Raw genomic sequence first — 24,915 nt, 5'->3', positions numbered from 1 at the left:
CCTGAGGTACTCTCACAAATTTTGTATAGCTTCACGCCATACCTCGCCCGCTTTGTGGGAATGTATTGGCGGAAACTGAGTCTCCCCTTGAACGCAACGAGAGACTCATCAACCGCGACCTCCCTTCCAGGTACGTAGGCCTGCTGAAATGTGGCCCCAAAGTGATCGATGACCGGCCGTATCTTGTACAGCCGGTCATAGGCAGGATCACTTCGGGGGGGACATGCTGCATTATCGGAATAATGCAGACATTTCCGGATGGCCTCAAACCGGGAGCGTGTCATGGCCGTACTGTACAGTGGGGTCTGGTATAGGACGTCCCCACTCCAGTACAGCCTGACACTGGGTTTTTGCACTAGACCCATATGCAGCACGAGGCCCCAAAATGTCCTCATCTCGGCTGCACTGACCGGCGTCCAGCCACCGGGTCTAGCCAAAAATGAGCCCGGGTTTTGAGCGACGAACTGTTGGGCGTACAGATTCGTCTGCTCCACCATCAGATTCACCAGTGGGTTACTGAAAAAAAAACTAAAAAAGTCTATTTCAGTAAACCCCACTGTGGGAATCTGGATTCCAGGATTGCCAGCGAAATCCGGAATCTCAGGCTCAAAGTCCACTGGGGGACACCAGCTAAGTTCATCGGCAGGGGGCTCCGGTGAACTTATTTGGTGGGCCGGGAAACCAGTACGAACCCCAGGGCGGCTCGTACTAGGGTGGGCCACAGGATCCCTAGCATGTGTGGCCCCTGGCTCCGCCTGGCGGCGTCTCCGCTGCCTTGGTGGCTCATCGTCATCCGATGATGATGAGGAGGATGCGGATGACAAAAGGAACGTGGGGTCATCCTCATCCTCACTGGGGCTCTCAGAGTCGGAGGCAATCTGGGCATATGCCTCCTCGGCCGAGAACACCCGGCGGGCCATGGGTGTGTGTGTGTGCGTGTGTATGTGCGTGCGTGTAAACCTTTATTCTATGTGCGTGTGTGTGGGGGCACGGGTGTTCACGTACTAAAAGTCCAGGCAAAAAAAATGGGCAAGTGTTAGAAAAAAAAAAAAAAAAAGTTCAAACTTGCTGATCAGCGGTTCAACGCTGATCAGCGGTCGGTGGGGTGGTGGGGCGGTGGGGCGGGCGATGCGCTAACAGTGGACGGACGCTAAAAAGTGCCGGCCAGTCAGCGCACGCAGAAAAAAAAAAGTGGTGGTGGGGGGGTCTGGTGGGGGGGGGGGGGGCTGGTGGTGAGGGGGGGGCTGGTGGTGGGGGGGATGCGGGGGGGGCAAGTGGCAGGGGGGTCTGGGGTCTGGTAGCTGAAAAAAAAAGTTTGGAATAAATGTGATTTTTTTTTTTTTTTTTTTCTAACTTTTCCCTTCTATCCCTGCCTAAAGGTGCCTCTCCCTCACTGACCCTAACCTACCTGGGTGGCGATGGGTGCAGGAGGGTGATGGATGGCGATTAGGGGGACACAGGAGCTGGTGCTGGACGATGCTGCCGGGTGCTCGTGCAGAACAGGAAGAGGAGGGGAGAGAGGAGCGCAGGAAGTTTGAATCTCGCGCCTCTCTCCCCTGCACCAATCAGCACCCTGGACAGCGGCGTTCAGCACCAGGGCCAGCTCCGCCTCTGCAAATCCTCGGACTGCGATTGGTGGTGTAAAATTACGCCACCGATCGCAGTCTTTTTCCGGTTCATCGGGTCACAGGACACCCGAATGGACCGGAAACGCAGAAAACCGCAGGTCTGAATTGACCTGCGGTTTTCTGCGATCGTCGATGCGGGGGGGTCAAATGACCCCCCCCTGCATTGTTACAGGATGCCGGCTGAATGATTTCAGCCGGCATCCCGTTCCGATTAACCCCCGCGGCGCCGGCATCGCTATTTAAAGCCATGACGTACCGGTACGTCATGTGTCCTTAAGGACTCGGGAAACATGCCGTACCGGTACGTCATGTGTCCTTAAGGGGTTAACATTAAATATATACCGTATGTGCCGAATATATTTATATTCATTGTATGTTTAGGTATGTAGTACAATGTACTCTTATGTTATTCTGACCAAGGAATTCAATATTGATGGCCTATCTTCAGATCAGTGGGGGTCCAACTCCTGGCACACCCACTGATCAGCTGTCCATTGTATATTGGCTGTGCTTGGTATTGCAGCTCAGCTCCATTCACTTCTTTGGGACTGAGCCGTGCCTGGGCCAAGTGATCGATGTTCGGTGACGTCACTGCCCAATAGTTACTGTGATGCCATACAAGGAATGGGCATCGCAGTGCGCATGCGCCGGCCAAAGGAATGAGTGCGCAGGATCTCAGCGGAATAACAAATTGGTAGATAGGCGGTCAGAGGGAAAGGATGGGCGGGCGGAGGGAAGGAAGCAATGAAAAGGCTGAACTAGCAGGGCACCTTCGAGGGTAACGCCGCCCTTGGGCACTTGCGAGCCCTCATTTGCATATGTTATAAAGATCGTTTTTAATGGTTTTATAAGTCCAGGATTGATGCCAGAGGTAATGTTTTTATTAACTGTAAGCATGCTAGGGAGCTATGGGAAGGGTTAAAAAAGTGAAATGCTGATGACAGACTCCCTTTAACATTTTCTGTTCTCCAACAATTTCTGAGTGTGGTGGTTTTGCATATCCTCATCCCAGTGCTTCAGCCAATGTTCAGTTTGCGAGATAACATTGTTAACCCATTATGCACTAAACTCTCTGGTACTTGTTGAATGATTTCACCTTTACACTGGTATAATGTCCTCTGGATGGAGCCTAGGGGTCTTGTGTTGACATGATCGTGCTCCGTGCTGTGCTACTCTTAGGCCTCTTTCACACGGGCGTCCCGGATTTGCTCCGGATGCGTTGCGTGTGCATTGCAGGAAAACCATGCGAGTATGCACGTAATTGCAGTCAGTTTTGACTGAGATTGCGTTCCAATGTTCTGTTTTTTCCGTGCAAGAGCAATGCGTTTTGCACGCGTGTGAAGAAAAACTGAATGTGATACTCTGACCCGAACCCAGACTTCTTTACTGAAGTTCGGGTTTGGGTTAGGTGTTCTATTCATTTTATTATTCTTAATACAGAATGCTTAGTAAAATGTTGCTTGAGGGGTTAAAATAAATAAATAAATTAACTCACCTCATCCTCTTGTTCTCGCAGCCGGCATCTTCATCTTTCAGGACCTGCAAAAGGACCTTTGATGACGTAATTGCGCTCACCACGTGGTGAGCGCAGTGACGTCAGTGCAGGTCCTGCTGAATGAAGATAGAAGGATAGGGTGAAATAGATTTTTTTCACCACATCCTTTTGTTCTCCCATGAGATAAGCTGGTGCCAGGCACCCTCTCTCCCCTCTGAAAACACCTACACACTCGCCTGTTCGGGTGCACTGCTTATGGCCAGATAATCTGCTGCTGACCTTTCCTGTTTCTTCATCTGCTGTGTTATGTTGATCGGCCTGTTTTACCATTTGCTGCTTGTTTGAGATTACGGCATGCTTGCCTGTTCTCGCATTAAATACCTAATTAAATGTCCCACCTTTAGGCCTCATGCACACAACAGTGTGCCATCTGTGCCTGTGGACTGCAAATTGCGGTCCGCAATGCACGAGCGCCAAACATGTGCCCGGCGTCTGCTGACATGGGCCCATTCACTTGAATTGCATCTGCAATTCGCATCCGATGGTCCGCACCACAAAAAAGGAGTGCATGCATTACGTTTTTGCGGTGTGGAGGCACAGACAGAAAACCCACCGAAGCACTTGGTAGTGCTTCCGATCCGTGCCTCTGTTACACACCGCTCCATATCTTCCGAATTGCGGACTCATTCAAGCTGTTTGAGGGCCGCAATATGGGCACGGACCCTGCTACAGTTCAGTTGTGTGCATGAGGCCTTAGACAGAATCATTAGTGACCTACAATCCCCAGTGAAAATTTTTGAAAATTTCCCCTATTTCTAGATCCCTTTATATTACCCTATCTGAGCTAATCATGTTCACATTATCCAAATATTTGGAATTAATAAAGGAGAATCTTGTATTTGGGACCTCATTTAAGGGGTTGGTCCATCTCATACATATGGCTAGGATAGGTGCAGGTCCCACCTCCGTAGAATGTGAACAAGGGCGGCCACTCTCCATTCACTTCTATGGGAATTCCGAACACGGCTAAGCACTGGCTCTTTTCGGAAGTCCCTTAGAAGCAGATGCAGACTGCGCCACACATGCATAGAGCGCTTTCGCTTCACTTTGAGGACCTAGTTCTAAAGGTAGATGTGGTCCACAGACCTCCGCAACTACATTCATAGGAAAATTTCCGGGTGGATTTGCAGCAGTGGAAAAAAGTGGACTGCCACCCTAACAGTCGTTCACACAGAGTCTTTTGACGCCAGAATTTTGCTGTGGATCCCACAGCAAAAACCCAGCGGTCAGGCGGAATCCTCCTTCCATTGTTTTCAATGAGAGGCTGTGCAGCCGGTGGTTTGAGACCACCACGACTGTACCAAGAAAGAACATGTCTGGACAGAAGCTGCTGGAATCCCTGCCGGGTGCCCGTTCGTGATTTAGCTCCACCGCGTGAAAGGGGTTATTTTGGACATAAAACACGAAGATTAGAGGCTCCCGTGGAGTGCAACCTTCAAAACCGTTGCACATGGGAGGGCCAGCCTGCAATTTCTGAGGAATAAACAGCGCCTCTCCAGTCTGCGCCTGGTATTGCAGCATTCACTTGCATGAGACTGAGCTGCAAAGACAAAGTGGCGCTTTTTCTAATATTAGAGTAGACAACCTCCTCGCTCAAAATGCGTCTGGTAGTAAGGGGTTAATAAACTGAGTCCGCAAAATAACACGACTTTCTCTCGTCACATGTACAGCACACATTATACTGTAGGTGTCAGCTATTTTTATTCATTTTTGCACGAATCTCATGAAGAAATCTTCCGAATGAAGCCGCCGGGACCCGGAACAGACTGACAGGCGGAACCAACCTTCCCGGTGCAGTTCCTGAGGGGGAAGAGTGTTCTCAGCGCTCCGCTGCGTCAACTGTGGAGAGTAATGAGAAGAGATGGATGACCAGGGCTGCCCGAGGTGTAAGACCACCAAATACCGCAACCCGTCCCTGAAGCTGATGGTGAACGTGTGCGGCCATACCCTGTGAGTGGCAGCCGTGTCCTGCGCCGTGCTTCTGTCAGCGCCATCCCGTGTCCTCGCGTCTGGGCCACTGGCGCCATGCTGGGACTTGTAGTTCCACATCACGTTGTATGAAGGTGCAAATACAAAACCATGTAAGAATGTATGTGTGAAATGTCCCATGTCTGCGCCATAAGGGGTGTCAACCACTGCTTTTGTGTGAAATACAGGAAAACCTGCAAAATTGTTCAAAAATGCAAGGAAAATGGTGCAAAAATACCTGGAAAACTGTGCATAAATACCTGCAAAATTATGCAAAACTAAAAGGAAAACGGCTCCAAAAAGCCACATTTTTCAGAAAACAATGATGTGACATCCCCTATGGCGTACGCATAGGACGCTTCCCACATACATTCTTCCATGTTTCTGTATTTTCACCTTCAGGGTACGGCTGCACGGTGACATGTGTCGCAGAAAAGTCGTTCAACACAAAACGGGACCGTGTCGTGTGTCATGCAGTGTATTTCAATGTTGTGACAATGCGACGTGCTTCCGCTACAATAGTCGAAAATAAATCTGACTTGAATGTATTTCTTGTGACTGTCGTGTTACAGTCGCGTCATGGCGCATTATGACACCATTTAAATAAATTACATGAAAGTCGCGGTACCCTAAAAGTCCCAGCATGGTGCAATGAATACCTGATACCCATGGAAACACGTTGTACTGGTATTTTTGGCGCCATTTTACAGTGTGTTGCTACATTTTTCTTGACGAGAATGGCTTCGACTAGATGTCAGTTGAAAGCCAATAGGGTATTATCATGCCTTCTACTAGCAGTGTGTTATTTGTGCTGTTTTTCTCACTTGTGTTTTCGTGGTTTGGGTAGGGTTGGACGATGACAAAAATATTCCCACGAGAACGATATTAGGAAATTTATTGTGATAACGATATATATCGCGATAAATGCCCATTTAGAAGAAAAAAACACTTTGGGGCCACAAGGAGACGTTACACTGTATGGGGGCAGCCACAAGGCGACGTTACACTGTATGGGGGGCAGCCACAAGGAGACGTTACACTGTATGGGGACAGCCACAAGGAGACGTTTCTACTGTAAGGGGGCAGCCACAAGGAGACGTTTCTACTGTAAGGGGGCAGCCACAAGGAGACGTTTCTACTGTAAGGGGGCAGCCACAAGGAGACGTTTCTACTGTAAGGGGGCAGCCACAAGGAGACGTTTCTACTGTAAGGGGGCAGCCACAAGGAGACGTTTCTACTCTAAGGGGGCAGCCACAAGGAGACGTTTCTACTGTAAGGGGGCAGCCACAAGGAGACGTTTCTACTGTAAGGGGGCAGCCACAAGGAGACGTTTCTACTGTAAGGGGGCAGCCACAAGGAGACGTTTCTACTGTATGGGGGCAGCCACAAGGAGACGTTTCTACTGTATGGGGGCAGCCACAAGGAGATGTTTCTACTGTATGGGGGCAGCCACAAGGAGACGTTTCTACTGTATGGGGGCAGCCACAAGGAGACGTTATACTGTATGGGGGCAGCCACAAGGAGACGTTACACTGTATGGGGGCAGCCACAAGGAGACGGTACACTGTATGGGGGCAGCCACAAGGAGACGGTACACTGTATGGGGGCAGCCACAAGGAGACGTTATACTGTATGGGGGAAGCCACAAGGAGACATTATACTGTATGTTATACTGTATGGGGACAGCCAGGCAGCCACAAGGAGACGTTATACTGTATGGAGACAGTCAGGCAGCCACAAGGAGACATTATACTGTATGGGGACAGCCAGGCAGCCACAAGGAGACATTATACTGTATGGAGACAGCCAGGCAGCCACAAGGAGACATTATACTGTATGGGGACAGCCAGGCAGCCACAAGGAGACGTTATACTGTATGGGGACAGCCAGGCAGCCACAAGGAGACGTTATACTGTATGGGGACAACCACAAGGAGACACTATACTGTATGGGGGCCACAAGGAGACGTTATACTGTATGGGGACAGCCACAAGGAGACACTATACTGTATGGGGGCAGCCACAAGGAGACGTTATACTGTATGGGGGCAGCCACAAGGAGACGTTATACTGTATGGGGGTAGCCACAAGGAGACGTTATACTGTATGGGGGCAGCCACAAGGAGACGTTATACTGTATGGGGGCAGCCACAAGGAGACGTTATACTGTATGGGGGCAGCCACAAGGAGACGTTATACTGTATGGGGGCAGCCACAAGGAGACGTTATACTGTATGGGGGCAGCCACAAGGAGACGTTATACTGTATGGGGGCAGCCACAAGGAGACGTTATACTGTATGGGGGCAGCCACAAGGAGACGTTATACTGTATGGGGGCAGCCACAAGGAGACGTTATACTGTATGGGGGCAGCCACAAGGAGACGTTATACTGTATGGGGGCAGCCACAAGAAGACATTATACTGTATGGGGGCAGCCAGGCAGCCACAAGGAGACGTTATACTGTATGGTGGCAGCCACAAGGAGACGTTATACTGTATGGGGGCCACAAGGAGACGTTATACTGTATGGGGGCAGCCACAAGGAGACGTTATACTGTATGGGGGCAGCCACAAGGAGACGTTATACTGTATGGGGGCAGCCACAAGGAGACATTATACTGTATGGGGGCAGCCACAAGGAGACATTATACTGTATGGGGGCAGCCACAAGGAGACATTATACTGTATGGGGGCAGCCACAAGGAGACGTTATACTGTATGGGGGCAGCCACAAGGAGACGTTATAATTGGGGACAGCCACAAGGAGACGTTATACTGTATGGGGGCAGCCACAAGGAGACATTATACTGTATGGGGGCAGCCACAAGGAGACATTATACTGTATGGGGGCAGCCACAAGGAGACGTTATAATTGGGGACAGCCACAAGGAGACGTTATACTGTATGGGGACAGCCACAAGGAGACATTATACTGTATGGGGGCAGCCACAAGAAGACATTATACTGTATGGGGACAGCCAGGCAGCCACAAGGAGACGTTAATTGTTCTACTTTTATATGTAATTTTTCACCATTTCGGGTATCTAACTAGTCGATTGACTTCTAGTAACAACAAAAACATTACAGGGTTAATTCTGTACCAGAACGAGTGGTTTATAGTAATCTTGTGTATCATCTGCTACTAGAAGGTGTATTGCAGGCTGTAAGCAGAAGTGTTGGTGGCGCTCCTGTCCTGTCCTGCGCTGCGCAGCCTCGCCTGTCATCTGATTCCGATGTCAGACGTCTGGGCAGAGCCTGCATGGAGGAGCCAGGGTAGCCGCTGCGGGCAGTAATTGGTATAGAATCATGCTGGGACGGGCGGCCGCGGCCGCAGATTTTGAAGCGGTCAGCACACATGACCGCTTCTATGATGTCACAAAATACCGCGGTGATTAGGAAACAGTGATATCGCCATATCGTCATTTTTTTATACTGCGGTATATCGTGATACCAGTATATCGCCCAACCCTAGGTCTGGGTACGTTTTTTTTCTTTAGATGTCTTCCTATAGACTTAGGACTAGGAAGAAAAAAATGCGTGGCAAAAATGTGTGACCAAAAAAACACCATGAAGAAAAAAAAACTCATAGAGGCTCCTTTACACACAGTTTTTGTCCTGGTGTTTTTGAGCAAAAAAAAGCCTGAATTGCTCAGCGTTTTCGTAGCGTTTTTCAAGTTGTTTTGGCACATGGAGGTTTTAAACTACTTTCACACCAGCGTTTTTGCTGGATCCGGCAGGGTTCAGCAAAAACCTTCCGTTACTGAGAATACGACCGTCTGCATCCGTTATGAACGGATCCGGTTGTATTATCTTTAACATTGCCAAGACGGCTCCGTCATGAACTCCATTGAAAGTCAATGGGGGACGGATCCGTTTTCTATTGTGTCAGAGTTAGGGCTCTTTCACACCTGCGTTCTTGTCTTCCGGCATAGAGTTCCGTCGTCGGGGCTCTATGCTGGAAGAATCCTGATAAGGATTATCCCCATGCATTCTGAATGGAGTGAAATCCGTTCAGGATGCATCAGGATGTCTTCAGTTCCGGAACGGAACGTTTTTTGGCCGGAGAAAATACTGCAGCATGCTGCGCTTTTTGCTCCGGCCAAAAATCCTGAAGACTTGCCGCAAGGCCCGGAAGGCCGGATCCGGAATGAATGCCCATTGAAAGGCATTGATCCGGATCCGGCCTTAAGCTAAACGTCGTTTCGGCGCATTGCCGGATCCTACCTTTAGCTTTTTTAGAGTGGTTACCATGGCTGCCGAGACGCTAAAGTCCTGGCAGCCATGGTAAAGTGTAGCGGGGGAGCAGCATACTTACCGTCCGTGCGGCTCCCGGGGCGCTCCAGAGTGACGTCAGGGCGCCCCAAGCGCATGGATCACGTGATCGCATGGCATGGCTCTGACGTCACTCTGGAGCGCCCCGGGAGCCGCGCGGACTGTAAGTATACCGCTCCCCCGCTCCCCGCTCCTACTATGGCAACCAGGACTTTAATAGCGTCCTGGGTGCCATAGGAACACTGAAAGCATTTTGAAGACGGATCCGTCTTCAAATGCTTTCAGTACACTTGCGTTTTTCCGGACCTGGCGTGTAATTCCGGCAAGTGGAGTATACGCCGGATCCGGACAACGCAAGTGTGAAAGAGGCCTTAAACAGATCCGTCCACGTTGACTTGCATTGTGGGTCATGACGGATCCGTTTTGCTCCACATCCCATGACCGAAAGAAAACCACAGCTTGCTCTCTGGTATGGGAATGGAATGCATATGTATTTTGGAGCATTTTGGAGCTTTTGCATGTATGTCGTTTTTGTACATGAAAGTATGTGCCCCCCCTGTAATGTCGCTTTTTCTGGAGAGCTGTACAAGAATAAAGCATTGATTTAAAAAAAAAAAAAAAAAAAAAAAAAAAAATAAGCCTGAGCCTGCTGCACTGCAGCTTCTAGCTCCCGTGCCTGACAACCATAACCAAATACAACCTATATGTCAAGGAGACATCATTAATAAAATGAGTTCTGTGTTGTGCTTTTAACCAGGGCTGTGGAGTCGGTAGATAAATACTCCGACTCCGACTCCTCAGTTTTTTGTACTTCCGACTCCGACTCCGACTCCTCTGTATTTAATATGCAAATGTATTTTATACATTCCTTGAAGGAAAGAAAGAAGTTCTTCTAAGCTCTTCTAGCACAGAGAGGTAGTTGGGCAGAAGCTGCTGCCTTCTCCTTTGTGTGCTGATCTTCTGCTGAAGACAGGGCAGTGGGAGGATCCAAGAAGGGACATTTATTTTAAAACATGATTTCCCTAGAAGAATCCCATAGTCATGTTTAAAGAGGACCTTTCACTACTCTACAAACAAAAAACTAACTATACCTGTGGGCAGAGCGGCGCCCAGGGGTCCCCCTGCACTTACTAGTAAGTCTGGGCGCCGCTCCGTTCGCCCGGTATAGGCTCCGGTGTCTGCGCTCCCTCTGACTGATTTCTTGTAGGAGGCGTGTCCGTTGCTGCACTGCTGGCCAATCGCAGCGCACAGCTCATAGCCTGGCTAAGACTCCCATCATGCCTGGGCATACTACAGCTATCAGGGAATGATAGGAGTTGTAGTTTTGCAACATCTGGAGGGCCATGAGTTTGACATCCATGGTTTACAGCTTCAGTCTTGAACTATTGACCCTCCATTCCCTTCACTTATACAAGTGTCTCTAGTCCTGCAAAACACATATTTACTTAATCCCTTATCAGTGAGAGGCTAGGTAAACCATGGGCATTGTGTTCCCTGTAACATCAGAACACAACACAATGCAAAGTATATGTATTGCCACTCCTAATTGTGCATTGCGTACCATATAGTGAAGCATATGAAAAGCATGCTTCTTCACATCACTGAACGCGTTTGTTTTGCGGTTACGTGAGGCACTGCATGCATTGACCTTTATTCTTACAGTAGAGAAGTCATTAATTATAACTGTTTATGAATTCGGACATTTAAACTTGCTTTTTTATTTTTTTATTCCAATTTAAATTTAGTAGGAGTCGGAGTCGGAGTCGGTTCATTTTTTGCCGACTCCGACTCCAGGTACCCAAAATTGACTCCGACTCCGACTCCACAGCCCTGCTTTTAACCATAAAAAATTAAATTTTTCTTTTTTTTACATTTTCCTAGGTGTAAAAAAATTAATAAATTAAATAAGATCAAAATAAAGCCCTATGTATCATAAGGCACAAAAATTATTTAAATAACCGAACAGAAAAAAAAGGTTCACGTACTATATAACGGAAAATGCGCCTGATATCTGTCATTGTAATCCTGCCTGTAATGATAAGCAGGTGACTGGAGTAAAGTGATCTGTACAGACCAAGAAGTGGCTCCTATTATTAGGCATAGCGGTCAGTGTGAAAACTGCAGGATTTTAGCATTTTATTAAAAAATAGATATTAACATGGACAATGAATAATAACATTAGCAAGAATTCTTTAAAAATATGTCAAACATTAAAACATGATTTGAGCATCTGTGGGACCCCCTGGATGGTCGTGTTTGCTGTATGGAACCTTCCCACGCACCGTCCAGCAGCTGGGTCCACATACCTGTGACCACCTACCAGGACCTTATGTAGTCACTCCCAGCCCGTCTAGCTGCTGCCCGTGCTGCACACGGCAGATATTAGCTGGCGGTCATAATAAAGTGACTTGAATGTGTCTATAAAGCGCCATAAAAATGAAACGCATAAGCAGTGTGGTAATTAAGTTTTTTTCCCCAATTCCACCACATTTAGATTTTTTCCAGCTTCCCAGTACATCATGTGGAATACTAAATGGTGTCTTTAGAAAGTACAACTTGTCCCACAAAAAACAAGCCCTCATACGTCTGTGTGAAGAAAACAATAAAAAGTTATGGCTCTTGGAAGGCAAGGGGTAAAAAAACAGAACATGGCGACATCAGGCAGGGGTTAATACATTGCCTCCATTGCCTTGTCGTATAGAGCTGAGGCCACGTTTTTGGACTATGTCAGAGATGATGTAAAGACATAAAAGTACCTTTTTATCCTTTTACCTCACTATGCTGTACCTGACAATCAGCAGTGGTTGTCAGCTGTTAAAGGGGGTGTCCGCTTTTTGCTATTAATGACCTATCCTTAGGATAGGTCATTAATATCAGATCGGTGGAGTAAAACTCCCGGCACCTCTGCCGATCAGCACTGCCTTCTCTGCTCTATTTACCTGTTTGAAGAGAAGGCAACGCTTATACGAGCACTTCCATCTCTGCTCTGTTTACCTGCTCACTGCAGCAATAGCAGTGGTGAGCAGGTGTAATTACAAGTATGGCATCCCCTTTCACTGTCTGTTCAAGTGAATACTACAGTGCCGTCCCATAGAAGTGAATAGGGACGTCATACTTGTAATTACACCTGCCCACCACTGCTATTGCAGCCGTGAGCTGGTAAACAGAGCAGAGAAGGCAGTGCTCGTATAAGCGCTGCCTTCTCTTCAAACAGCTTATCGGCGGGGGTGTCGGGAATCGGACCACCGCTGATCTGATATTTCTGACCTATTCTGAGGATAGGGGATCAATAGTAAAAAACAGACAACCCCTTTTTAATCTTAGTTGGTTTGATGGAGGTAATCTAAATAAAACATGATAAATTGCCACAAATGATGCTCAGTCCATATGAACAGCATCTTCTTGCTCCTTGACTTGTCATATTCACCCGGACACCTGCTTTACCCTATCAAGACTGCATTCCTCGTCGCTTAAGTCAGTCACTGTCTCCGGCTGGTGCCAGCAGTAGCGTCACTCGTGAAAACCACACCGGCAGCCTCAGCATCTTCTGTGCGTTCCAGCCCCTGTGCCGTCTGCAGGTTCAGCTGCCGTGCCCTTATGTCCGTGGATGGTTTTAAAGCCTAGCAGCTGAACCAGCAGTCTTCAGAGACGCAGAAAACAGGTTTAAACAACAAACGCTGCGCTCCTGATAGACAGGAAAGCAGGTTTAGAGCCAGAAGTCATTGGGTGACCATGTGAGACCACCTCAAGCAGTCCCTCTATTAACCGTGTCATTTCTGTTGAGTTTAAAGATTTTTTTTTTATTTTTTTTTTAGAAACTTCCTTTTTGTTTCTGTTTCACAGAACCCTTAGATTTTGACCTTCCCTCGTGTGTGTCCTGGGCAAGGTGTGGATTTGTTTTTTTGGGGGGGGGGGGAGTTTATCATGTGCAAATCTGCTAATCATGTATGCCATATTAACCCCTACCCGACTGTCTACTGGGTATATACATGCTATCTGCACATGCCCTGTGCAGATAGCACATATATAAACATTCAGACAGCGCTGATCAGTGCTGGGATTAGAGCTCCTGCTACCTAGCAGGAGTAGGTGGGGTCCCGGCATTTTTTTTTTTTTTATCAGATCATTTTTTTATTTATTTTTTCAATCTTATTTTATTGTTTTCAAATGCAAGTTTACATCAATAGAAAACAGAACCATAGTACTCCATACACAGACAATGGTCATCTAGCTTATCTCACAGTGAAGCATATTAAATATTGCAAACATTCTATTGCAAATTTCTTAGGATGTCAATCAAAGAAATCTTAAATCAAATCTTAAATCAACAGGCGTGTAAATCAGTCCATATAATATTGAACAACACGTCTTACAACATTTCAATATGTCATTACAACATTTCGATATCTGGCCCTCATAACCAACATTTTGTCAACTGGATGATCTTCCGTAGTTAGCCCTTCCCTTGAATTATGCTCCGTCATTCTCATGTCTCCATTTATGAAAGCCCTACTTTGAATTCTATCGCCCATAGCGTTCATTGTGCCAATCTACCCATTTAGCCCAGTTCAAGGTAAATTTATCATGGGACATTGTCTCCCAGCTCGTCAGCTCCTCAAGTTGACATATCTCCTGCACTTTATTTACCCACTCACGTAAGCTGGGGACATTCGCTGAGAGCCAATATTTTGGTATGAGCAGTTTTGCTGCGGAGATCAGGTGAGCCGACAGCGAGTGTTTGACAAGTGTATAGTTGTGGTCAGGTAAATTCATAAGAGCCACCGTCGGGGTGATAGGTGAACTTAGTTGACAGATTTCCTGGACTGCTTTAGATATCCCATCCCAGTATACTGATATAAGAGGGCAAGTCCACCATATGTGGTACATGGTTCCCTTGTCTATACCACACCTCCAGCATTCCGCAGAGTTGGAAGGAGAGATAGAGTGCAATAGTGCCGGGGTTTTATACCATCTGGTTATTATCTTGTAGGAATTTTCCTGCAATTTAATACATCTTGACTGACCATGAGATTGGGATAATATTTTACTTGTGGTTTCATCATTCAAGGGCTGTCCTATCTCCTCCTCCCATTGTTCAATAATCCAGGGTCTAGCGTCTGAGCCAAACTCTAAGAGTTTCCTGTAAAGTAGAGATATCGTGCCTTTCTTACCCGCAGTCTGGTTCCATACCCCATCATACCAAGTGGGGATATAATTGCTTTGTGAGGAGGATAAGTATAACTTACAATACCATTTAAATTGATAGTATTGTGGGATAGTCCAAGGAATATGCCGAAATCTAGTTTTTAAGGCCAACACCTCCGGTATTTGGCGGTCAGTGAGTACGTCTCCAGTTGCTATATCACCCAATGAGGCCCATAAACCCATGTCGTCACGGAAATCCGCATTTAACAAGTAGGGTAGGAGTTTGATAGGCGTGAAAGGTGATATGGATGTGGAATTGCCTAGATGTCTAGCCATGATGCGCCAACACTCCATCACTCCTTTCAAGGATGTAGGTGTCTTAAAGTGATGTTGTGAAGAACCACTTATATCCCATAGTAGTGCTAACGCCTTTGATCCCAATATTTTCCTAGCAATCAGGCATCCCAATTTATTAACCTTGGGGCTGATTATCTCCGAATGCAATCTCATTTGTATAGCCTTATAATAACTACTAACATCAGGTAAATTAAAACCTCCTTTGGATCTAGGAAGAATCAGCCTTCGGTAGGCGAGTCTAGGTCTAGCCTGATTCCATACAAATGCCGAAAATGTTTTTCTGATCTGTGTCAAGAAGTGGTGGGGCAAATGCACTGGCAATGCCTGCATTAAATACAGCAATTTGGGGAGTACATAAGTTTTGAGAACATTTTTCCTCCCTAACCATGTCAGGAAAGGAATTTTCAACTCTTTTAGTTGAATTCTGATATCCGCCAGAAGTTGGGGATAGTTCTGGGAAAAAAGTTTATCCGGGTCTCTAGTGATTTGCACCCCTAAGTATTTGATGTGTTCGTTTTCCCATTGGAAAGGATAGTTCTTTTTGAGGTGGGCAATTGTCGTCTGAGGGGTGTTAATACCCATAGCTACACATTTGGCCAGATTTATTTTAAAATTGGACGCAAAACCGAATTCATCCAGTTGCCTCAACAAAGCAGGGAAAGCTACTATCGGATCTGAGAGTAAAAGCAGCATATCATCCGCGAATGCGGCTATAGTGTGAGGCTGGAACCCAATACTTAATCCCTGTATATCCTTATCCTGCCTAATGGCCTGTAACAGGGTCACCAAACATAGGATGAAAAGGGTAGGTGAGAGTGGGCAGCCCTGTCGGGTCCCATTTCATATTTCAAAAAGAGGCGTGAGAACACCATTTATGCGAATTCTTGCCGTGGGGCAGGAGTACAGCGACAGCACAGCGGTTATAAACTGAGAGGGAAACCCAAATTTGCCCAATGTAGCTTCCATAAAGTGCCAATCGACTCTGTCGAATGCCTTTTCGGCATCTGTGCTCAACAGGGTAAGCTTCTGACCGTGATTCAAAGCATACTGCTGTGCCTGTATTACCCGAAATGTGCTGTCCCTGCACTCCCTCCCACCCACAAACCCAGACTGTTCCGGTGAGACCAGGTCCCCCAACCAAGTTGCTATGCGGTATGCCAAAATCTTTGCCCAAAGCTTGATGTCCGCGTTAAGCAAGGATATTGGACGATAACTAGATGGAAGATTTAAGTCCTTCCCAGGCTTAGGCAGGACCGTAATGTGAGCTTCTAACGACTGTTTAGGGAGAGCAGTCCCAGTCAGCAAGGAATTGAACAGTGAGACCAGATGTGGGCCCAATATAGTGAAAAACTTTTTATAATAGGCAATAGTCAGGCCGTCCGGCCCTGGACTCTTGCCTTTAGGGGTCGACTTTAAGGCTTTCTTAACCTCCTCTATGGTCACCGGAGCCACCAGTGCCTCCTTGCCTGCGTCTGGTAGGGCTGGCAAGCGGAGCTTTTGCAAGAATGAAGCTGTCTTGTCCTGTCGGTCCTTGTGAACTTCTTTAGAGTCTCCCTGCCTTATATTATACAAGTCCTGATAGTACTCGTGAAACACCTTAGATATAGCCTTGGTGTCTGTGGAGATAAGGCCATCCGCTGACCTCATTTGTTTAATATAGGACTGCTCCTCCCTCTTTTTTATCATCGCCGTCATAACTTTACTTCCCCTATTGCCATGAATATAATGTTTATGTTTAACCCGTAGATATGCCCTGGCCACTTTAACGTTAAGTACCGACTTCAATTCTTGCCTGAGTGATACAAGCTGTTCAAACTCTTTTGCGGCTAGCGATCTTTTATGTGCTCTTTCTATCTGAGATATTTGCGTTAGAAGCTCCAGTATGCGTTTGTTCCTATTTTTCTTAATATGTGTACCTAGCGCAATGAATTCTCCCCGTATTACCGCCTTGTGTGCCTCCCAGGAGATAGCCGGTGACGTAGCCGTGTCAACATTTAATTCAAAATAGTCTTGCAATTTTTTCGCAATCGACTCCACATGGGCTTGTGTGTCAAGAATAGTATGATTAAGTCTCCAGGACCATTCTCTCCCAACTAGCTCCGGAAGCTGAAAGGCACACAACACCATTGCGTGATCCGACACTATTATACTATCTATTTTAGTGGATATCACTAGTGGCAAACTATTCTCTGGAAACATGAGGTAGTCCAATCTCTGGTACGACCTGTGCGGATTAGAGTAAAATGTGTAGTCCCTATCAATCCCATGTATAGAGCGCCAGACGTCCACTAATTGTAGTGCTTTCAACCGCATTTGTAGGGTTCTCAGGGCCTTAAATGAAACCACTGATCTTTGGGTTGATGAATCCAATAACGGATTCAGAGTCACATTGAAATCTCCCCCCCAGTAAGACCTTGCCGAATGCAAAAGCAGAGATTTTATCTAATGTTTCTAGCATCCACTGTACGGTTCTGACATTGGGGGCATATAAATTGCATAGTGTAAATTTGGTGTGGCCTATCTCACAGTTTAGTAATAAATAGCGACCTTCTGGATCAATCAGCTGTGAGTGGAAAGCAAAAGGGACGCACTTCCGCAAACCTATGCTGACCCCTTTGGACGCATTCCTATCCGAGCATGCGTGAAACCAATAGTGAAAGTTAGAGTTACCTAGGTTAGGGATATGACTAGCTGTGAAGTGGGTCTCCTGTAGCATAATAATATCTACTAGAGCCGACTTAATAGACCTAAAAATCCGACTTCTTTTTACTGGGCCCTTGCATCCGTGTACATTAAATGTTGCTATATTAATGACTAACGGTGCCATTTTTGTGTTGTATAGTAGAAGACATCCAGCTAAAACTGATCAGGACCAAGTATGGAGTGTGTAACATAAAGAACTTCGAACTTATTAGACAATACATAGTGTAAAACACCAACAGTGATACCAATGGGTCAGAGTCCTGGGTAGGGCTCAGTACCCGGGGGGTGGAAATATGTACCAGAAGCATATCCTGATCGGCCTAGATCCTTCTGATATTACCCTACATCTGCAACACTAATCTCAGCATATGTAATTCCAATTGAACTAGGGCTGCAACGATTAATCGATGTAATCGATTATATTCGATAACTGGATTCGTTGTCGACGAATCCAGTTATCGAATAATCGCCGATTCGTTGCTATGCGGGCGGGCGGGCGGTCCCTGCATCTTTATTTTACCTTTTTACAATGACGCTCCTGTAACAGCCAGGCAGAGCGGACGGCGGCGTAACGTCACTCACTCACGTGACACGCCTGCTCCGCCTCCTTCATTCATGAGGTGGGCGGAGCAGGTGCGTCACGTGAGTGAGTGACGTTACGCCGCCGTCCGCTCTGCCTGGCTGTTACAGGAGCGTCATTGTAAAAAGGTAAAATAAAGATGCAGACGTGATTAGTCCGACTTATAAGCATCGGGGCTGTTATGGGGAGGGGGGAGGATCTGTCTATGGCACTGCTATGGGGAGGGGGGTCTGTGTATAGCACTGCTATGGGGAGGGGGGAGGATCTGTCTATGGCACTGCTATGGGGAGGGGGGGTCTGTGTATAGCACTGCTATGGGAAGGGGGATCTGTGCACTGTTATGAGGAAAGGGATCTGTGCACTGTTATGCCCATAACAGTGCACATATCCCCCTCTCCATAACAGCGCCACCCACAGATCCCCCTCTCCATAACAGCGCCACCCACAGATCCCTCTCCATAACAGCGCCACCCACAGATCCCTCTCCATAACAGCGCCATCCACAGATCCCCCTCTCCATAACAGCGCCACCCACAGATCCCCCTCTCCATAACTGCGCCGCCCACAGATCCCCCTCTCCATAACTGCGCCGCCCACAGATCCCCCTCTCCTAACTGCGCCGCCCACAGATCCCCCTCTCCATAACTGCGCCGCCCACAGATCCCCCTCTCCATAACTGCGCCGCCCACAGATCCCCCTCTCCATAACTGCGCCGCCCACAGATCCCCCTCTCCATAACTGCGCCGCCCACAGATCCCCCTCTCCATAACTGCGCCGCCCACAGATCCCCCTCTCCATAACTGCGCCGCCCACAGATCCCCCTCTCCATAACTGCGCCGCCCACAGATCCCCCTCTCCATAACTGCGCCGCCCACAGATCCCCCTCTCCATAACTGCGCCGCCCACAGATCCCCCTCTCCATAACTGCGCCGCCCACAGATCCCCCTCTCCATAACTGCGCCGCCCACAGATCCCCCTCTCCATAACTGCGCCGCCCACAGATCCCCCTCTCCATAACTGCGCCGCCCACAGATCCCCCTCTCCATAACTGCGCCGCCCACAGATCCCCCTCTCCATAACTGCGCCGCCCACAGATCCCCCTCTCCATAACTGCGCCGCCCACAGATCCCCCTCTCCATAACTGCGCCGGCCACAGATCCCCCTCTCCATAACTGCGCCGGCCACAGATCCCCCTCTCCATAACTACGCCGCCCACAGATCCCCCTCTCCATAACTGCGCCGCCCACAGATCCCCCTCTCCATAACTACGCCGCCCACAGATCCCCCTCTCCATAACTACGCCACCCACAGATCCCCCTCTCCATAACTACGCCGTCCACAGATCCCCCTCTCCATAACTACGCCACCCACAGATCCCCCTCTCCATAACTACGCCGTCCACAGATCCCTCTCTCCATAACTGCGCCGTCCACAGATCCCCCTCTCCATAACAGCGCCACCCACAGATCCCCCTCTCCATAACTGCGCCGCCCACAGATCCCCCTCTCCATAACTACGCCGCCCACAGATCCCCCTCCATAACTACGCCACCCACAGATCCCCCTCTCCATAACTACGCCACCCACAGATCCCCCTCTCCATAACTACGCCGTCCACAGATCCCTCTCTCCATAACTGCGCCGTCCACAGATCCCCCATAATAGTGTCGTCCACAATTTGTTTTAATATGGCCTTTGAACATATTTTTTCAAGTAAGATCATATAAACCTGTTTTGTAATTTTGTCGTTTTTGCCGATTAATCGTAGAAATTAATCGGCAACTAATCGATTATTCAAATAATCGTTAGCTGCAGCCCTAAATTGAACATTTCTTTTGAACATTAACAGTGCTCTTGATAGTCTTATAAATAAACTAAGCATGTTTTGCGGAAAACCAGAGCACATCTAACAGCCCAAAAAGTGCAGTAAATCATATGTTAAAGAAGGGTGAAATAAGAACATTTAAGCAGTACAGATAATACCTCTCCCTCAAGCACACAAGGGAAGTAAGTCCATTCCGCCATATGCGCGAACTCAAGCCACATGTGTCTGCTATAGGGTCATATATCCATGCCTCTACTTGCCACTTTCCTGTTCCTTCCACTTCTTTGTTGCTTTGGCTGCATCCATGGGATACTCGCCGGTAAAGGTGGCAGTTCATCTTCTGAAGAAACCGGCAGCCAGGATGGAATCTCCACAGGGGTGATCCCCATCATTTCCCAAAAGGGGACTAAGTCCGCCGGTGCTCTCACGGTGAATCGACGATTTCCAGCTGTTATTAATATGCCGAATGGAAAAAGCCACCGGTATGGGAATTTTGAAGCACGTAGAAGATCCGTTAATGGCTTCAGCAGTCTCCTTTTTTGGAGGGTAGATGCTGCCAGGTCCTGGAAGATCTGTATACTTTCTCCTTGTAGCGTCACCTCCTTTAATGCTCTTTCTTTTTGCAGCAATTCCTCAGTGTCCCTGTAGCTCAATATGCCGCATATGATGTCTCTAGGATTTTCTGAGGTACCTGGTTTGGGTCTCAATGCACGATGAACCCTTTCCACTGTAATGTTCTGTGCTCTCTCCTGCCCCAACAATGAGGAGAATAGTGCATTCATCACATGCGCCAAGTCCTCCTTGTCAGCAGCCTCAGGGAAGCCCCGTATCCTGATGTTGCGGCGGCGGTTTCTATTCTCCTGATCTTCCATTTGTAACAACAGAGTGTTCATGGCTCTTGTATGGGATCCCAGCGTGTCTTTGACCGCCGTATTAAAAGTGAGCATGGCGTCCTGTACCTGTTCTAAAGACTCTACTCTGTCCCCAATATGGCGGACATCCGTCTTTATAGCAGCTAGATCCGCTGCAATGGGTGCCAGAGGTCTTTGTAGCGCTTGCTCTAAAAAGTCCCTAGTAAGCGCCGCTGCACCCGACTCAGCCTGAGGCCCGCTCACCTCGTTCGCGTCCTCGTGCAAGGTTTCAGGACTCGAGGTCCCACAGGAGTCTCCTTCTGCCTGCCGCTTGTGCGCCATTTTAGGCGTTCGCGCCGGGGCCTGTAGGTGCCGATTTCTGAAGGTACCTCTCCATGTCGGATTGGTGCTGTGAGTCCTTTCTTTGTTCAGTGGCGGCTCTGATCTGTTCTTTGGACTGAATCTTCATCTTTATGATTCGGGTATCGCTGTGACAAGGCTTACTTAGGATCTAGTGGCGGGAGCTCCGCTCTCAAGCAGCCGCCATCTAGCTCGGTCAGGCCACGCCCCCCTTTTATCAGATCATTTTTATTGTAGAAATGTACATCAATAAAGCATTGTTACAAATATACACATGTTGTATTACATAATTTGGTATACAACGTTAATTCCACTGGACAATGATACAACAACAAATGTCTATGTGGATTATAAAACTACCGCAACATACCCTTCCCACCCCTCCTTCCCCCCAACTCCCACTTCAACACTTTATGGACTTATCTGAGTATTATTCGGAGCTAATCCTCCAACGGCCCCACAATTTTTCATATTTTTGAGGACATCCCCTCTTCTTGAACACCATTTTCTCATAAACTAACATCGTGTTTACTTTCCTTCTGAATTCCTCAATGACTGGAGGGCATGACTGAATCCAATGTAAGGCAATCAACTTCCTTGCCACTTATAGTAATCGGCCAGCTACAATCCTATCTGTCTCCCCCTTTCCAATATCTGACACATAACCCAGAACACACATTTTTGGGTCCCGAGTAGAGATGAGCGAACTTCTGTTTTAAGTTCGGCGTCTAAAGTTCGGGGGCGGGTTAGCGGAGAATCCCGATCTGGAACCGGATATGGATTCCGACTTCCGTTGTGGTCCGTGGTAGCGGAATCAATAATCGGCCATTATTGATTCCGCTACCACGGACCACAACGGAAGTCGGAATCCATATCCGGTTCCAGATCGGGATTCTCCGCTAACCCGCCCCCGAACTTTAGACGCCGAACTTAAAACAGAAGTTCGCTCATCTCTAGTCCCGAGGTATCTGCAGTGAAAAGGTATTTTGAATCACTGCCAATACATCCGACCAGAAGCCATCTAATTGTGAACATTGCCACAGCATATGCAATAAATCAGCTGGTTCTGCTTGGCATCGTGGACACTTTGCATCCGTCCTGATGCCAATACGGTGTAAAAAGACCGGAGTTTTGTAGACTCTGTGTACAATGAAAAGTTGAGACAACTTCCCACCTTTGCTTAATGATACTGTCGGTATGGCTTCCTCTATGTCTTTCTCCCAACCCTTCATTCTGGATAGGGGGAACGCTTCCAGATATTTATCTAGTAAAATTTGATATATCATTGAAATAGTCCCTTTTTTATCTCCACTATTAACCGTAAGGACGCGTCTTTATGTATCTTGGTATTGTCATTTTTACACATCTCATTAAATGCGCGCCGTATTTGTAAAAACTGGTAGAAGCTGCTCTTTGGTATACCGTATTCCTCTTGTAATTTATTAAAAGTTTTGAGTACCCCTTTCTCCATTATATCTCCAATTTTGGTCACCCCCTATACTGCCATTGTTTGATAAATCCTCTGAGATGTAGGAATTCAGGTACATTGCGATTGTTCCGTAAAGGAGTAAGTTCCGTGATTCCGACTGCTTGACCTTCAGCTGCTTGACCTTCTCCCAAACCTTCCTTATTAGACATACCAAATGTGAGCGATTATCTACAAAGGGTGTTCCTGATCCCTCCAATATCCACAATAACTCCTTACCCCCAATGCATGTTTCAGTATTTGACCTGTCATGTCCGTCATGTCACTTTCTATCCAGCCCCGGTCCCGGCTGTTTATTATCGCTTCTGCCTCCTCCTGTGCTGGGAGGTCAGTGCTGCACGAGCTCATGGGGGAGAGCAGTAAGCCGCAGAGCTGCTGTTAGTCCCGGCGGTCACGTGACCCCCGGGGGTGTCTGAGGCAGAGGCAGAAGCAGAGCTGCAGGATCTAAGGAAACCATGATCAGCTATGTTTTCCCCTGTATTTGGTGCTCCTGTGGATGCCCCAGTTACAGTGGGAGAAAAAAAGTCCTCCAGAGGTCTTTTAAAAAAATGTAAAAAAAATAATAATTTAAAAATGCAGTCGCTGACAGAAACCATCACCATAGTTGCCCCGTTCGCTCAAACCTATACATGTTATGTATGAAAACAATTGTTACAAAATAGGGAACCCATTGCAATAATTATTTTTTGCGTTAGTTACTATAATTAAAAAAATTTATTTTTAATAATAATTAAGTTTTCCTCCAAATTAAACCTAAAAAAAGGGAAAAAAATGAATAAAAAAAATTAATAAAAAGTCCTAGGTCAAGTAAAAAAATAAATCGCAAAAATTATTTTGGTAGTCAAATAAATAAAAAACCTAGGGTCACTTAACCACCACGTGCACAAAATCACAAAAAGTTGCCTGGATATTCAATCCTTTTTTGGGGCCCATTCATGAAAGGGTTAAAGGGTTTGTCCGACCACTGAAGCAGTTTTCGTTAGGCCTCTTTCACATGGGCGAGATTTCCGGCGGGTGCAATGCGTGAGGTGAACGCATTGCACCCGCACTGAATCCAGACCCATTCATTTCTATGGGGCTGTGCACATGAGCGGTGATTTTCACGCATCACTTGTGCGTTGCGTGAAAATTGCAGCATGCTCTATTTTGTGCGTTTTTCACGCAACGCGGGCCACATTGAAGTTTAATGGGGCTGCGTGAAAATTGCAAGCATCCGCAAGCAAGTGCGGATGTGGTGAGATTTTCACGCACGGTTGGTAGGAGACGATCGGGATGGGGACCAGATCATTATTATTTTCCCTTATAACATGGTTATAAGGGAAAATAATATCATTCTTAATACAGAATGCTTAGTAAAAAAAAGGGCTGGAGGGGTTAAAAAAATTAATAAATGTAACTCACCTTAATCCACTTGTTCGCGCAGCCGGCATCTCTTCTGTCTTTTTCTTTGCTGTGCAGTAGGAAAAGGACCTGTGGTGACGTCACTGTGCTCATCACATGGTCCGTCACATGATCCATCACCATGGTGAATGGACCATGTGATGAGCGCAGTGATGTCATCAAAGGTCCTTTACCCAGGTCCTGAAGAAAGAAGAGAAGCCGGGCTACGCGAACAAGTGGATTAAGGTGAGTTAAATTTTTGTATTTTATTTTTTTAACCCCTCCAGCCCTATTCTACTAAGCATTCTGTATTAAGAATGCTATTATTTTCCCTTATAACCATGTTATAAGGGAAAATAATAGCAAATCTACACAACACCTAACCCAAACATGCCGATTTTTCTCACGTATTACAATGTTTTGCACTCGCGCGGAAAAATCACGCATTTTTTCCCGCGACGCACCCGCATCTTATCCAGCCCAACACCATGACGCTTGTGTGAAAGAGGCCTTATGGCTCCGAAAGTGCTCAGCCTAAAGAATCAAAACCACTTACCTATTCACAGGTGCTCCAATCCAGCTGCTTTTGGTTCATTGTGGACCGGAAATTTGCCTTCCCGGCCTTCTTCACATGCACCTCTGCAGCCTTTCACTGGCCTCTGCAGCCTTTCACTGGCCTCAGTAGCGACATGTGCTAAGCATCATGTGAAATGTGAGGGCAGTGAATGGCTGCAGCAAGTGCGCGTGGCATACGGAATTTCATACTTCCAGTCAACAGAGGAGAAGAAGCAGTAGGGACGGGCTCA

The 24,915-nt window shown here is 47.3% G+C and overlaps 1 protein-coding gene and 1 long non-coding RNA gene across 2 annotated transcripts in view; one reads left to right on the top strand and one right to left on the bottom strand.

Annotated features, from left to right (window-relative positions):
• Nucleotides 1-4,865: 4,865 nt before the first annotated feature.
• Nucleotides 4,866-23,066, bottom strand: LOC122921784. Its single transcript, XR_006387064.1, has 2 exons — nucleotides 22,949-23,066; nucleotides 4,866-5,022 (listed from the first exon to the last, which is right to left on the bottom strand). It is a non-coding gene; the product is annotated as an uncharacterized LOC122921784 (long non-coding RNA).
• Nucleotides 4,995-24,915, top strand: part of MNAT1 (MNAT1 component of CDK activating kinase) — a 130,492-nt gene continuing 110,571 nt past the window's right edge. The window contains exon 1 of the mRNA XM_044272019.1: nucleotides 4,995-5,133. Within this exon, the coding sequence (XP_044127954.1) occupies nucleotides 5,045-5,133 (89 nt within the window). The 5' untranslated portion in view covers nucleotides 4,995-5,044. The remainder of the gene's footprint in view (nucleotides 5,134-24,915) is intronic.

This window comes from Bufo gargarizans, chromosome 11 (genome assembly GCF_014858855.1).
Source record: "Bufo gargarizans isolate SCDJY-AF-19 chromosome 11, ASM1485885v1, whole genome shotgun sequence".
In the NCBI taxonomy this organism is placed as follows: domain Eukaryota; kingdom Metazoa; phylum Chordata; class Amphibia; order Anura; family Bufonidae; genus Bufo; species Bufo gargarizans.
Note: the sequence above shows the minus strand (reverse complement) of the source record. Positions and strands in the feature narration are given on the sequence as shown.